This window comes from Fusarium falciforme, chromosome 1 (assembly GCF_026873545.1).
Source record: "Fusarium falciforme chromosome 1, complete sequence".
Lineage (NCBI taxonomy): Eukaryota > Fungi > Ascomycota > Sordariomycetes > Hypocreales > Nectriaceae > Fusarium > Fusarium falciforme.
In genome coordinates this window covers 735,770-749,922 of record NC_070544.1, presented here as the reverse complement: position 1 = coordinate 749,922, position 14,153 = coordinate 735,770, and the positions used below count along the sequence as shown (strand labels likewise).

The 14,153-nt window shown below is 52.9% G+C and overlaps 6 protein-coding genes across 6 annotated transcripts; 3 read left to right on the top strand and 3 right to left on the bottom strand.

The window, feature by feature from the left end:
• Window positions 1-1,840: 1,840 nt before the first annotated feature.
• On the top strand, window positions 1,841-3,388 carry NCS54_00016500 (Endo/exonuclease/phosphatase domain-containing protein; the record flags this gene model as incomplete). Its single annotated transcript, XM_053145821.1, has 1 exon — window positions 1,841-3,388. One exon carries the CDS (start codon window positions 1,841-1,843, stop codon window positions 3,386-3,388), a length of 1,548 nt encoding a protein of 515 aa, XP_053001796.1.
• Window positions 3,389-3,615: 227 nt separating this feature from the next.
• On the bottom strand, window positions 3,616-4,545 carry NCS54_00016400 (NmrA domain-containing protein; the record flags this gene model as incomplete). Its single annotated transcript, XM_053145820.1, has 1 exon — window positions 3,616-4,545. One exon carries the CDS (start codon window positions 4,543-4,545, stop codon window positions 3,616-3,618), a length of 930 nt encoding a protein of 309 aa, XP_053001795.1.
• A 1,706-nt stretch (window positions 4,546-6,251) lies between these two features.
• NCS54_00016300 (Histone H2A) lies at window positions 6,252-7,112 on the top strand (the record flags this gene model as incomplete). Its single annotated transcript, XM_053145819.1, has 3 exons — window positions 6,252-6,362; window positions 6,735-6,866; window positions 6,924-7,112. The coding sequence occupies 3 exons, from the start codon at window positions 6,252-6,254 to the stop codon at window positions 7,110-7,112; spliced, it is 432 nt and encodes a 143-aa protein (XP_053001794.1).
• Window positions 7,113-7,696: 584 nt separating this feature from the next.
• Window positions 7,697-8,464, bottom strand: NCS54_00016200 (Hypothetical protein; the record flags this gene model as incomplete). The annotated part of the gene is made up of 1 exon (XM_053145818.1): window positions 7,697-8,464. One exon carries the CDS (start codon window positions 8,462-8,464, stop codon window positions 7,697-7,699), a length of 768 nt encoding a protein of 255 aa, XP_053001793.1.
• Window positions 8,465-10,331: 1,867 nt separating this feature from the next.
• Window positions 10,332-10,972, top strand: NCS54_00016100 (Hypothetical protein; the record flags this gene model as incomplete). Its single annotated transcript, XM_053145817.1, has 2 exons — window positions 10,332-10,433; window positions 10,490-10,972. The coding sequence occupies 2 exons, from the start codon at window positions 10,332-10,334 to the stop codon at window positions 10,970-10,972; spliced, it is 585 nt and encodes a 194-aa protein (XP_053001792.1).
• A 200-nt stretch (window positions 10,973-11,172) lies between these two features.
• On the bottom strand, window positions 11,173-12,859 carry NCS54_00016000 (MFS domain-containing protein; the record flags this gene model as incomplete). The annotated part of the gene is made up of 4 exons (XM_053145816.1): window positions 11,173-11,433; window positions 11,486-12,516; window positions 12,563-12,690; window positions 12,741-12,859. The coding sequence occupies 4 exons, from the start codon at window positions 12,857-12,859 to the stop codon at window positions 11,173-11,175; spliced, it is 1,539 nt and encodes a 512-aa protein (XP_053001791.1).
• Window positions 12,860-14,153: the final 1,294 nt, after the last annotated feature.

Here is a 14,153-nt window from a genome sequence, read left to right as displayed (position 1 = left end):
ACCCTCGCCTCCGCTCCTTTTGAGGTGTACGGCGAGGGGATGCCCGGTGCTCGTCAAGCGACGCCGCCGTTCGGAGCCAGCTGACCCCGATCCAACCACGATGCCCGGAAGGCCACCTCTGTCCGGATTCTGTGCCCAGAGAAGCGTCAGCAGCTCAGGGGCGAAGACGCCTCAATGACGTCTTGGAGTGGATTTGCGGCGAACACTGTGCCAGCTGCATTCCATTCTCGTCATGGCTGGCCTTGCGAGGTCTTGGGCCGCACGTGGCGAGTCAGATTCCTTTCGATCTGGGAAGCGTGCTTCTCAAATACCACATCACGGTGAGTGGTCGGCACGGAGATAAGTGCAGCCGATGTTTTGAGGAATTGGATGTCATGGAACACTACCTGCACTGATGATGCTGGATTCTTGGTGGTTGACTGACCGACTGAGGCAGTGGAGGCGTTCACCGCTCGTTGCGATCAGTGCAACCTCTTGGCTCTGCAACGGACGTAGTCGCCTAGTTGCTGTGTTGTCCTTTTCTGCAACTGAGTGATTCTTTCTTCAAAACTATGGTAGATCCATATGTTACGTAGGTAGTAGGTGCTCTGGAATTTTCGGGCCTGACAAGCGGTACAGCCCTATGGATACACAGTCGGCGGTTACCGAGTTGAGCAAGTGAGCTGACGACTCTTGTCACAAGCCATCTTATGGCAGAGCTCGGATTGGGCTTCACCGTGCACAGCCTTCTTCACCTGAGGGGTCCTGCAGTAAATGTGTCATCAAGTTTCGTCGTGGTGACGAGTAAAATTACTCATCGTTAGAGGTCCAATGGGTAAATGGTTAAACAGAACTGGTATGAGGTAAACCCGTGACAATGGAATGCCCCTCGTTGGCCCGGCCTTAGGCTCTAAGCCCATACTGCAAGACTGTTATTCCCCGAACCGACCAGACAAAGTTTCAGGTACTGCTACGCCATCTGCTGCGTCAGGTCCGTAGTATTCGTATTTTAACCCATAAACAGTGATGGCTTCACAATGATGAAGCAGGAAACGTGATCCAATTTTCAACCTGGAGAAGGGAAATTTCAACCCCGACGGACACGGCATTGGGATTTTATGGATATTACTATGGTTAATTCAGCCACCCTGCGCAAATTTGCGTCGGGCAACCGTTAGACGATGAGAAGGAACCGATTCCCTGCAACGGGGAAATGCGAGTTTCGGACGACGAGGACAGAGCCTCGAGTCTAGAACTGCGTAGACGAGACGTGCAGGTGTTGTTGATCTTTTGAGAGCTGGTGTTCCCATTTGCTGCGCATTATGTAGGCTGACGGGCTGTTGGTCGCAGTTAGAGAGTCCGAGCTATATTATACGAAAAGTCCGAGGGAGAAGCAGTAGCACGCGACAATTCCTGCCTGGATCTAGGTCTCGCTCTTATATCGACGAATGAGACGCCGTCTCTGACAACAAAGTGTGGAGGTAAGCTCTTACAGCCTCTCGCTTAGCCCTGCCCGGACCTTGACGCTGGCCGCTTCAGGCAAGTCGCCAGGGGACGGCACAGTCGTGAGTGGCCTCATGTCGCTGCAACGGAGCTGACGCGGCGCGCCAATACGCGGCGGAGCGTCTTGGCAGGCCTTTTGGAAACCACTTTTTCTGTGATCTCAAGAGATCCAATCCAATCGAGAACATGGGGACTCGTCGTCTAGGTAGGCTGCTGCTTATTCCCCTCAGCTGACCCTGGTTTCTTTTAAACCAACGAGGCCCAGCACTTGATCTTGATCTTGGGGCTTTTAAAACTCCTTCTCTTCTGTAACTTGTTAGACAGAAGCTCTGCCCAAGAGGCAGATTACTGTTGAACCATGTATTTCCCAAAACGCTTACTTGCGGTGATATCCGCCATCCTCTTCCTCACCCTCTCCGCCAATGCCAACAAGTTGGAACCCGAAGGAGGCGTCCTACAACTCGTCGAGGACGCACCACGCTTCACCTTTGACTACGAGACAAGGGATCCCCACGAAAAGAACTGGATTGGCCTTTACTACGAGGCAGGCCAAGGCCTGATCCCCAACTGGGGCGAGCAGTACACCAAGAACTCGGTCTCATGGAAATACGCACCCAAGAGCAAGGGTAGAGTCACCCTCGAGACCAAAGGGCTCAAGCCCGGTCGATACAGTGCCTTCTTCCACGCCAGGGACAAGTACGTGTGGTTGGCACCGCCGTTTGACGTCTTCATCACCAAGAAGGAGGAGCACAACCTCGAGTTTGTCGTCGATGAGATTACCCTCCCCGATGCGCGTGGAGGTGACTCGTACAGCGTCACGGTCGCGGGTCTGATTCGAGGTGGTAACAAGGGAGTCAAGTTCTACAATGGAACACCAGTGCCAAACTGGCTTTGGCTCAGCACAGACGGCACCATCAGTGGCCAGCCGTTCAGGACCTCCAAGGCGGCTGAATTCGTCGTCTGGGCCAAGCGCGGCAATTCGGTAGCATCTCTCAAGGTCAAGATTGGGGTGCGCAGCCGCACCGAGGTCAAGGTGCCTCAGCTGAGGGTCATGACTTACAACCTATGGTTCGGCGGTGGCAAGTTCAAGGACTACCACGACAAGCAGCTGCGGTTCATCGTCAACTCCAAGGCCGACATCATCGGTATTCAGGAGGACGGCTCGGGCGAACGGGCCAAGGCTCTGGCTGAGGCTCTGGGCTGGCACTACTGGGCCAGCAAGGTGAGCCACAGCATCCTCAGCAAGTACCCCATCCAGGTCACCTCGGGCAACATCAACAGATCAGGCGGTGCCCGCATCGAGCTGGACGGCGACTGGCAGACGGTCAACTTCTGGGTCGCCCACCTTAACTACAAGCCCTACGGACCCTACGACTTTTGCTACAGCGGGATGAAGGCCGACAAGGTGATGCAGCGCGAATACGACAGCGGTCGACCGACACAGATTGAGGATACCCTCAAGGCTATGAAGTACGACCTCCGGACCGCCGACATCGAGCCCCTCTTCCTCGTCGGCGACTTTAACGCGCCGTCGCACCTAGACTGGACCGACAAGCGCAAGAAGAAGAACTGCGGCCAGGGCAAGTTCAACTGGCCCACGTCGATGAAGCCCACCGAAGCCGGCATGATCGACTCGTACCGCGTGGCGCACCCGGACCCGGACCAGGATGAGGGCATCACGTACGGACCCATAACGCCGTGGAACAAGGACTGGGGCAAGGAGGAGCCGAATGAGCGTCTCGATTTTATCTACTACAAGGGTGCTGGCCTCGAGGTGGTGGACTCTTGGGTTATGAAGCCTCCCAATTCGGGACACCCCCTGGATGAGTGGACTTCGGATCACTCAGCCGTCATGACGCTGTTCAACATTAGCGAGGAGGTTGAAATTGGCGATTTGAGGAAGTAAGAGCATACATATCTGGGATTATGTGTTATGAATTTTAGCAAGTTATTTACAAGTTCAAAAGTAAAGCAACGTCCATGTTCTATTGTGCTAGTGTAAATATTTGACATGCCAGATGGTATAGTGATTGGACAGTATATGCCTGTTTATACCATTACTTAGAGGACGTTGAGGTTGTCGTTCTCAAGCTCCGGCTGCAAATCTAGCAAGGTAAAGCAGTGGAAGCCGGCTTACACCAGCGCAGGCCCAGCAGATTCGACAGCCCCCTTCACAACCTCATCCAGATCCTCCTGCTGGAGCCCAAACCGTTCCATATCAACGACCTTATGGTTGTAGTTCCCTCCGAGCCCCTCCCGAAGTAGCAAAGAGGACAGCTTCTCAAGGGCAGCCATCATGTCCCCCTTCTTCAGCCTCTCATCACACTCTCTCCCAAACTCGTCAATATCCCTCTCCTTGATCTCCCAATCCGCATCAGTAGTCCCAGTAACGCGCTGCACGCTCTCGAGAATCTCCCTCTGTGAGATAAAGAAGGAGCTAACGTAGAACGGCCTATTCTTATACGCAGAGAGCTCCTCCTCGGGCCGGCTGAGAAGCTCAGCCACAGCAGCACCGACACGCTTGAGAGTCGACGTATTAGCCTTGATGTTGCCGCCGTTCCAGATATCGGCTTTGCGTTCCTTAACGTTGATACCCCAGCAGCCCATCTTGAGGGACCAGTCGAACCAGAGGTTGTTGACCACGGCGATCCAGCTGCTGACTCCGAGCTGCTCCACGAGGTCTCGCAAGCCCTTCTTCCCCGATATGATGGGTTGTTCGCGGGTCAAGTCCAGAGCTTCAATGTCGGTGCCGAATTCGGTGGGAAGAATGTATGGCACGCCTGCTTTGGCTGCGGCGCGGATGAACGATTCCTGGACGCCCATGGCTGTGGGGCTGAGCTGTAGGATGAGAACATTCTGGCCTTTAAGAGCAGAGACGAGGAAGTCCTCGTTAGAGTAGTCACCCTTGAGGACGGTGACGTTCTCGGGAAAAGTGGCAGACGAGTCGCTGCGGGAGATGGCCGTGATGGTGTGGATATTCTTATCGAGGAGGGAGCTCAAGGTGCGAGAGCCAACCGTGCCAGTTCCGCCGACAATGGCAACCTTGCGAGGTTGAAGAGACATTCTGGTGATGTTTGAAAGTGATTTGGTTGTTTATTATGGTGATGGTTGTGTTGTTGGTTGTGATATTGGTTGCTGGTGTAAGTGAGTGAGTGGCATTGAACACCAACAAGCCGATGGGAGACGACCTTCTTATACTTCCAAAGGTCTCTATTATCAAGAAAATTCATTATATCTATCTCATAATCACAAACTTTTAGTCCGTATTCAAGTCCGTATATAAGTCCGTATCTCCAAGTCCGGGAGATTCGCCCGAAGGATTCGCCCGGACTGTCGTCCGCTTCGGACGAGCTTGATATTCCTCCCTGTCCGCATGGCAGTTCAAATTCGGCATTACTTGTGTTGCCCGCATAATGCCAATGTAGCGTAAACATAAAGTGGTTATTTGGAGATTGTAAAAGCCGTTTTCTTATCATAGCGGTAGCCTTCATGGCTGGGAAAATTGAATGGGTTCCGCCGCTAGAGGGTCACACGCAGCAAAAATGGTAGGATAAAAGCATCCGAAAGTTTATAGATAATTAGAGAAACATTAAGGTTATCAGGCATTACATTCTTTGGGGTGACAATTCCGGAAGCGCATGATTGGTGCATCAAAGGCTCAGCAAATTATCTGGGTAACAGAGGTATGGGCTAGATTGGAATGTAAAGGAGAGGATCATGAAGAGCAGCAATTTCTCCATTGGTGGTTTCATAGTACCTTGGATGAATAGAAGTGTACTTATTTATAGAATTATTTCTCATTTTCAGCTTAAAGCATAAACTCGTTGAGTCGAGTTTGACTTTACCTTGATTGTGTCTTCATTGGTGTTTCGTCCAGGTCCCCTGCATGGAAAATGCTCGGCTAACGGCAGCCACTGCAGCCACGCATCAGCCACAGCGGGACACGATCGTCTCCAAAGTCGAGCCGCCTTGGTTTCAACTGTCGCCGACAACGACATCCAATATCAACCAGCGAGTAGCCGTGTGCCGTCTCGCCTGACAGAAAACCACCAGCTGCCACGTCTGTCTCGGGAAGCATCCCAGTACATGCTTCGGCAAGCATGACCGCAAGCAGGATTGCTTGGGCAAGTCGCAGCCATCGATATGCGGCGGCCCGTCGCGGGCGTACAGCAATCAGACTGCCGCTTGTCCAAAGGTGAGCCCGAGTAAGCACCAACACAGCTCCTCCGCCAGGCATCCTGGAAACTTGGAAGAAGTCTCTTGCAAGCCTGTACCCTTTCCTTTTTCTACTTTTATCCTTTTTGGCGACTCTCACGCACTGGAAGACGACGTTTGACAGTCGCGATATCACACGTCCTCTTTCTCTCAGCCTCGGTGGTGGCCCAGCTTCCACCTCGGGTTTACTTCGGGCCCAGCAGCCAATGCCAAGCGTTTGTCCTTGTTTGGCAAGTGCCGCCTGCCTGCCAGCCTAGTAGGCAGGTGCGGGACAGTGGTGCTCGAAAGCTACAGACAAGGTACCTCAGGCAGGTACCTCCTCACAGACAGATCGCCCTCGCCCAGACTGGCAAAGCAAAGCAGAGCCTGAGCAACAACATCAGCAGCACCCACTAAATTTCTGCCACCACGATCCCTCGATCCCGCGTTTCCCACCATCAACAACATCCCACGACGACTCGACCGATCGGAAACCGCGTTCGAATCCGCATTCTTCCATCAACAGTTTTTTCCCACATTTTATTCTCGATTTTTTTTACGCGACCACTCCAACAATGGCGGGCGGAAAGGGAAAGTCTTCTGGTGGAAAGAGCTCCGGCGGCAAGACGAGTGCTGCCGAGGGCTCCAAGAAGCAGCAGAGCCACTCTGCGCGCGCCGGTCTTCAGGTGAGTTTTGAATACGATTTCAACCAGAGGAGGACGGCCTTGTTTCGACCATCGATTTGCGCGCATCCCAAGTCCCGCATACCACGCATATCAAGTTTCACGATCCGCCTTTCGACGCGTCGACCATCTCCGCACGGCAAGAAAAACCTTTTCACGACGACGGCGCATTCATTTGTCGACTCTGCCGCCGTGCCTGCACCTATGCGACGGGCCAACGAGGGGTTGCCGATGTTCTGGGACGGATAGCGACATCGCTCGCGTGCGGAGCTGATGCGGGACACCGGGATGCGCAAGCAAAGACGAGTCGGTGTGCGAGGCTGCATCGCGCACTCTGGAATTCATCCCAGCGTTTACTGACAGCGCGTCTCCCAGTTCCCCTGTGGCCGTGTCAAGCGTTTCCTCAAGCAAAACACTCAGAACAAGATGCGCGTGGGAGCAAAGGCTGCCGTGTACGTCACTGCTGTTCTCGAGTATCTGACAGCTGAAGTCCTAGAGCTGGCAGGCGTAAGTTTTCCGGGTCACAGCTGGTGCCTGATGCCCAAACTAACATTTCCATGACAGAATGCTGCCAAGGACCTCAAGGTCAAGCGTATCACGCCCCGCCACCTCCAGCTTGCCATCCGTGGTGACGAAGAGCTCGATACCTTGATCCGCGCGACGATTGCATACGGCGGTGTGTTGCCACACATCAACCGCGCCCTCCTGCTCAAGGTGGAGCAGAAGAAGAAGGCCAAGGCGCTCGAGGGTTAAGACGACGACTTGATCGATCCGGGATTGGTTTTTGTTTTGCTTGCTTGCTTGGGTCTTGTGGAATGCTGGTTTATGGGACGGTAATGCAGAAATGCTTTGATTCGAATTCGAAGAGGCGCCGCAAGATGGACGAATGCCGGCACGACAACGACAACGACGACGGCTTGGATAGCCGAAGGAAGGTGCTTGCCCTCTGAAAAGGCACACGAGGAGTCTTGGCGTCAACTCAACTTACGCGAGGCGAGAAGCCGGCGCCGATGATGAAAAGGCCCACGCCATGACGGGTCGCTGTGTGCCATTTTGGCTGCGAGAGCCGTGTACAGCAGCTGTGCGTACGCCTCGGCGTGGTGTATGAGATGAGGCATGGACCGTTGTGCTGATGGACTGGATTAGGTAGACACGGAGAATACGAGTTCCTGGTTGAGTCGAGTCGAGTCACGGAGACGGTGAAGAGAAGAGTTATGAGGTTGGAGTGCAATTGTCAATTCGCTGTATGATTGAGGTTTGTCAACTATTAATGAAATCCCGCTGTATCCCCTCTCAGATGACCTTGTAGCTGCTGTCATGCTTCATGTCCTTCCTTGCTAAACGAATCTCACTCTCTTTGCTCGGTGAGCTTTCTGTTTCTCGTCGGTTACAACTATGAGAGGAACCGTTGTTTCACCCACCCCATAGGCGTTGATAATCTCGTCATCGTCGTCAATGCTCTCCGGGCTTGTCATGGTGATATCTCCTTCGATGTCCATCTCTAGCTCTGGTAGGAGGCGGCACAGGGGGGACTTTGGTTCGTCGTCTTCACACGGCGCCCTCAACCCCCCTCCCACAACTTGGTCCCCGGGGCACTTGAGACCCGAGGTCATTCGCGTATACGCAGCCCACCGCTCCCGATGGCACTGGCTGGGATAGTCGCAGTCCTTCTCGCACGAGTACGTCGCCTTTATGAATTTCGTTCTTCGCTCCTCGGTGATTTCGATCCTCCGCTTCCTCTCGAGTTGAGTCATCAAGGCTCTGCGCTCCCTGCCCACAGAGCCCTTGGGTTCTCTTCCTGTTCGGCGCTTCCAGCCGCTCGGGTCTTTCTCGTACGCGCTCCGGAATCGACGCCAGTCGTTGTACGTGGTCCAGTACTCATAGTCAAAAGCGCTAAGCGGGACCATGTTCGTCCTCATGATACGACAGCGGCGGGCCGAGGGGGACGAGGGGGATTTCCCAATGTAGCCCGTCGCGGTGCAATCGAGGCAGCGGCGGGTGACGGAGATGTTGTAGTCGGTGTCGCAGCGCTTGCAGTGCCAGTACCACAGGGCGGTGGACTTGGAGGGGGGAGTAGAGGGTGGAGTCGACGCTGTGCTGTTCATGATGATGCTTTTGGTGCTGTAGACGAAAGCAATGTATGAAGTGCGTTTCTTGGAGCTGTGTTAAAAGGAACGGATGCAAAAGATGTTCAGACCTGAGTGAAGAAGTAATTTATCTATTATCGTTTGGAGCGTTGATGGCGGAGGAGGTGCCCGAATAAACGAGTGAAAGGATTCCCATGAACATTGTCGATTTCGGGACTTTACTTTGTTAACGGGCCTTTGTTTGTCGGCAATGAGCGCACTTCCTTAATTGGAAAGGGAGCGAGTAGAACAAGGATGAAAAACTGTGTTGTTCCGAATAGGAGATATGTTTGAGTCGGGAAGTGTGTTTTGGTCTGGTGCTGGTCGAGGTGAGGTTGGCACTGGGTCGTCACTGCTCAACGGCCTGTTTTCGCGTGATGATATCTTATCGAAGGAGCACATCGACTCAAGCAAAAAAGATACAGAATCTTGTCTTTGTTCATTCTCTGAGTCTGGAGACTTTGGGTAGTGGTTTGCTTCAGCAGTTGTATCAGTAAGAATAGGGCGGTCGAGGAAACTCGGGCTGTGTGTAACAAGATCAGTAGATTCACAATTGTACATTTGAGATCATCATGAATTGTACTTCATCCTGTCCCTGTAAGCCAACAACACCCACACAGGAATGTGCGAAATCGACAAGGATGAATGTGCAGCGCACCTCGTGCCTCAAGTGGAGTTCCATGATTTGAAGACTTAAACACGTAATCTTTGAATCGTTTGCTTGACACGTTGATTCTTTCATCTCGAGGTTCTTTTTAGACGACTTGGTGGGCCTGGCCGAGAAATCATTAGGTGGCTCGCTGCCTAACAACGGCGAGCGAGTTTCTAAACCAAGCCCTTATTATGGATGGCATTTTACTGACCATCAAAGGCAAGTTTTAGCAACACGCACCTTTCATTCGTGCCTGTAAATTCTCGGTTTGACCAGTTAATACAACCCTTCTATTGGGTGGCTTTCAAGTTCACGGTCTTGACTTCCTTTTCAAGTGGTGTGTTCCTGTGCAGATGCCTCAACCTCGAGCCTCAACCACGAGTTTCCGTAAATATTGGCGTGTTTTGAAAGAACTTTCCTTGCCCAAACAGGAATGCCTTTACCTTGGGGTTTTTGAGTGAGCGCGCACAAAAAGCAAGTGGTTATTCCCTAAGTTCAATCATGTTGCGCTAGATATATACTATTATTTACTTTGGTTGGGACCATCTTGGAGCTTTCAAACACAATTTTGGGAACATCGTTTCCACAACCATCTCCACCGAGTTCTATTAACCTTGTGTTGTCATCTCATAGTCACTATGATACCGTTCGGTCTCCCAACATGATTGCGGCTCGATACTCATGAATCCCTAAATGCATATCCTCTCCTCATTTCATGTATAGGGTACCTCTCGATTCATCCCAAGATATTCTTCCGAACCTCTCAACTCAACACTAGCGAGACCCCCTTTTTTTCCCCAGGGGATAACAAACGACTAGGTACTGAGGCTCTGTAAGCGTAGGCCCTCCATGGTCAGGCCAGAGACTCCCCTCCCTGAGGTGAAGCCATCGCCAAATTGGGATAGAAGGCCATGTTTGCCTCGAGAGCATTCAGTGAGTAAACGGGAGCCATCAACGCAAACGCAGCAGCACAAAATATTCTATCGTCACAAAAATACTTTTGATCGAGTCTTAATTGAGGTTTTCGTCGATACAGCTCATTGTCCCTATTCAACATCAACTGTTCATGTCCGTTTAACAACGCTTCATTATCTTCACGACAATGGCATTCAAACGCCTCCGAAAAGCTTCCAGCCTCTGTAATAGATTCATCCTCAAGTTCATTTCTCATCTTCATCTTGTTCCCGTCGCAACATGTCATCCCGACCAAGCTCGTCCAAGCCTCAGGGAATTTCCAAGTGTCGATACACCACCTCGGCCTTGTCAAAGGGAACTGCAACCTTGCGAAAGGGGATTGTAAGTATCAAGATTTCACAAATAGCTGCATTGGCTAATTATGACCTGTGTGTTAGACTGGAGGGACAATGACGGACGACGAAAACACCAAGACGCAGGCTGACGAGGATCGCCTTCTCATGCCACCTCCCCCTCGACCCGCCACTCGTCGAACCCGATCTTCTCCCAAGAAAGCGTCTCCTCAGAAGACCGCCGAATTTACCATGAAGCTCCGACCTCGAAAGAACAAGAGCAAGGACAAAACCGAGCTTGTCGCTATCACCACCGGCACCAACAACGACACTGACAACACCGACACCAAGACGGCAAAGGATGACACCAAGAAGCCGGAGGATGAAGACCTTCCTCCCATCAAACCCCTCAACCGACGGGAACGCCTGCTTTTTCCTGGCATCATGCCCACCTGGCTATTTGAGACCATGACCCCCGAGGAGGTCGAGCTCTGGCGCGAGCTGGCGTCTCAGGCGGGTGACCGTATGTTGACTGTCGACGAGGTTGACAAGCTTTGCGAGGAGTTCTACAAAGAGTCGCGAGAGTGATTGCTGTATCTGATTAGTCTTTGTGAGCCTGGCAGGGGACGGAAGCTGGTTCATGTCATCATCAGGCACAGGGGTAGACAAATGATCAGGGGTGGAGATCAGTCCATTCTTCATAAGTCGCTGGCATTATCCAACAAGATAACAAAGACAGGGCTTCAAAGAGCCGCCAATAAAACTTATATCAATCTCATGCTTTGCCCTCACGGTCGCCATCGGTGGCCAGGGTGCTTCCAGTCCAGATTCGCAATCATCTCGGGGCTCATGCCAGCCAGCTCCTGCTCAACATTTCGCTTGTCTCGTCGGTTGTTATCCCACTTCATCCACAGGTAGCCACTGATGCTCAGTATGAAGATCATGCATCCGCAGGCCAAGTTAAGGCCGTTGCCAGTAGGGAAGTGAGGGGCATCCTTGACGAGGTAGGACCAAGTAGCGATAAGACCTCCAATGTTGCCAAACATCACCTATATGATGTCAGTATTCAAAAAATCTGTAATGGGGATCCTGAAAACTCACGTTGAGACCAATAGCACTGCTTCGCGCAGTGTCGCTCACCACGTTGGCGCTGATATGTGCGTTCGTCATAGTGCCCAACACCATGCAAGTGCTCGCAATCATGAAGCAAGCGCCATACCGAACCTCTGCGACCTTGGATCCAAGGAACATGGCGTAACCAGCAATGACCGTCGGCGCCGAGAGAATGATGAAGATCTGGCGCTTGTCGAGGTACCAACTGAGAGCCGGGAAAGCAACAGCAAAGAAAGCACCGACTGCATAGGGCGGCACACTGTAGAGCTGCTTCTGGACGGTGCTGTAGTCGGGGTAGATAGTGCCAACAATGGTCGGGAGGAAGAAGGCGAGACCCTGGACAGTGATGTTGTTGAAGAGGAAGATGAAAGCAATCTGGACCGTGATTGGGTTGGAAATACCGCGCCAGAGCTTGACTCGGTCGATGCCATCAACGACTTCGGTCTGAGCCAGACGCTCCGACTTGACTCGAGCAATGCACAGCTCCTTCTCCTCCTGGGTCAGCCACCAAGCCGTCTCGGGTCGGTCAGTCAGGGAGAAAAAGGCGATGAGACTGAGGCCAACGGTAATGATGCCTTCGATCGCAAAGATCATGCGCCAGTGGTGGAGGCTGCCAAAGTGATCAAGCTTCAGGATTCCACTAGCGAGGAGACCTCCAAAGGCACCAGCGAGAGGAGCCATGACCATGTAAAGCGACAGACGGAACGTCAACTCGGCTCGCTTATACCAGCGGGACAGATAATAGGCGATCCCCGGAAGCATACCGGCCTCAAAGATACCCAGGAGAAATCGCACACCGCAGATGGCGGCCTGAGTCTTTACGAAGGCTGTGGCGATACTGACGATGCCAAAGAGGAGCGATGTGAGAGGGAGGAACCAACCAGGACCCATCCACTTGCAAGTAACGGTGGCGGGGATTTCAAAGAGGATATACGAGATGTAAAAGACAGAGAGAATCTTGTTGTAGTCGTAGCCCTCGAGCTTGAGATCCTCAGTGAGTCCGGCGATACGCGCGTTGCCTGAGAGGTCAGACTCTGCAGTCACGGAATGTGTTGAGTGACTCACCAATATTCGCTCGGTCGATGAAGCAGAAGAGGTAGAGAACCGAGACAGTCGGCACGGTCATCAAGTCCAGCTTCCATCGTAGTTTGCGCTCGGCGACGGGGTCGAACTGGACAAGTGAGTTGCCGTAACTGAGATATTCGTTAGCGATGACACCAGGAGACTCGTGAATTCAACTCACGCATCAGTAGCTGCGCGACCGTGTCCGGCAGCATCGTGAACGGTGCCACGAGCGGTGTCCTCGAGTCTCTCAGACTGGTCGTCGAGACCCTTCTCCTGGTCCCTGTCGGAGATGGTCATGATGGTCTGCAGCGAGCTGGGAGAAAAGAATTGGACGCTGGCGACAGAGGGATGACCCTGAATCGGTGAGTCTTGGGAGCAAAACTCGGGGGTAGTAGTGGAGGTTGAGTGTCCAAGTGTTTGTCGAGTTGCAGATCTATCCAAGTGGGAGGAGCAGACAGGGTCGTTCAAATAAAAAACAGGCCGGCGCCCCGATAGCAGCTTTCGGCCCTCGGTCTACCGTCTTGGGATTAAACCCCAGTCAGTTCTCGAGTCGAGATGTCGTTCCCCTCACGGCAGAACTAACGAAAACAATGTGGTTGCGACTTGATTCACCCCCCGTCCAGCCCTGGTGCGTCTGAGTTTTCCCAATCTCGCCGTTAGCTTCGCTTGGCTCCCCTCCCCTTGTCGTGGGGACCCTCACCCTCCACCAGGGTTGTCTGGCTCCCCCGCAAATTCGATCTATCCGGGCCACAAGTGGCTTCATCCGCGAGAGTTGAGGGACCGTCTGAGGATTTCATTGGGGCTGGGCTGGCGTCGCATCTGTCCTCCTTGAAGGTTCGCCCCCGGGCGTTTTCTTGGTTCACGGCATCTCCCTCGGGGCCGTCGATCTGAGCTGGGCGTCGACTGGGACGCTGGCTCTCCACCGTGTGACGGGGGGAGGGATTGGTTGACTCGGGGATATGGACGCGCGTGTGGTGTGGGTTCTCAAGAATGAGACGACGCATGTGTTGCCATGTCGCAGTTGATATTTGCTGTTTGTGCACTGCAGCCAGACGGAAAGAGCTCGTGCCTTGCTTCTTGACAGCAGCTCCCTCACAACCGGAGTCAGCCCAAATCAAGTGATGCCCGGCAAGGTTCCATGACACAAAGACCTAGCCACAGTCTGGCCTCTGGTAGCGTTTGACTGGATGCGGGGAAAGTGTTGGAGATGAGATGGATGGATGACAGATGATGATGGCATCCTTCTGAAAATTGTTTAGCCACAAACTGCGGTAGCCACGTGGGTTAAGCTTAAGCGCAGGAACTACCCAGCCAACCTTTCCCCCGCGCGGAAAGTACTGGCGGTCTCCAGCAAATTAAGGGCGCGAAAAATGTACCTCTGCTTCTCCAGGAAGGTACATCGACTCCAACTTCTCTTGCCTTCCCTCTCTCCTCTCCTCTTTCACAGCTCCGAAGAGAGGTGCCCACATTCGGCTCCGTGTCCGCTCCAACATCCGGAGCCGGGCACGCACAGCCAACAACAACAGGCTTTCCCCAGGTTTTTTTTTTCCCTCATCCCGCATTCTAATCTGTCCACAAAAACAAGAACGAT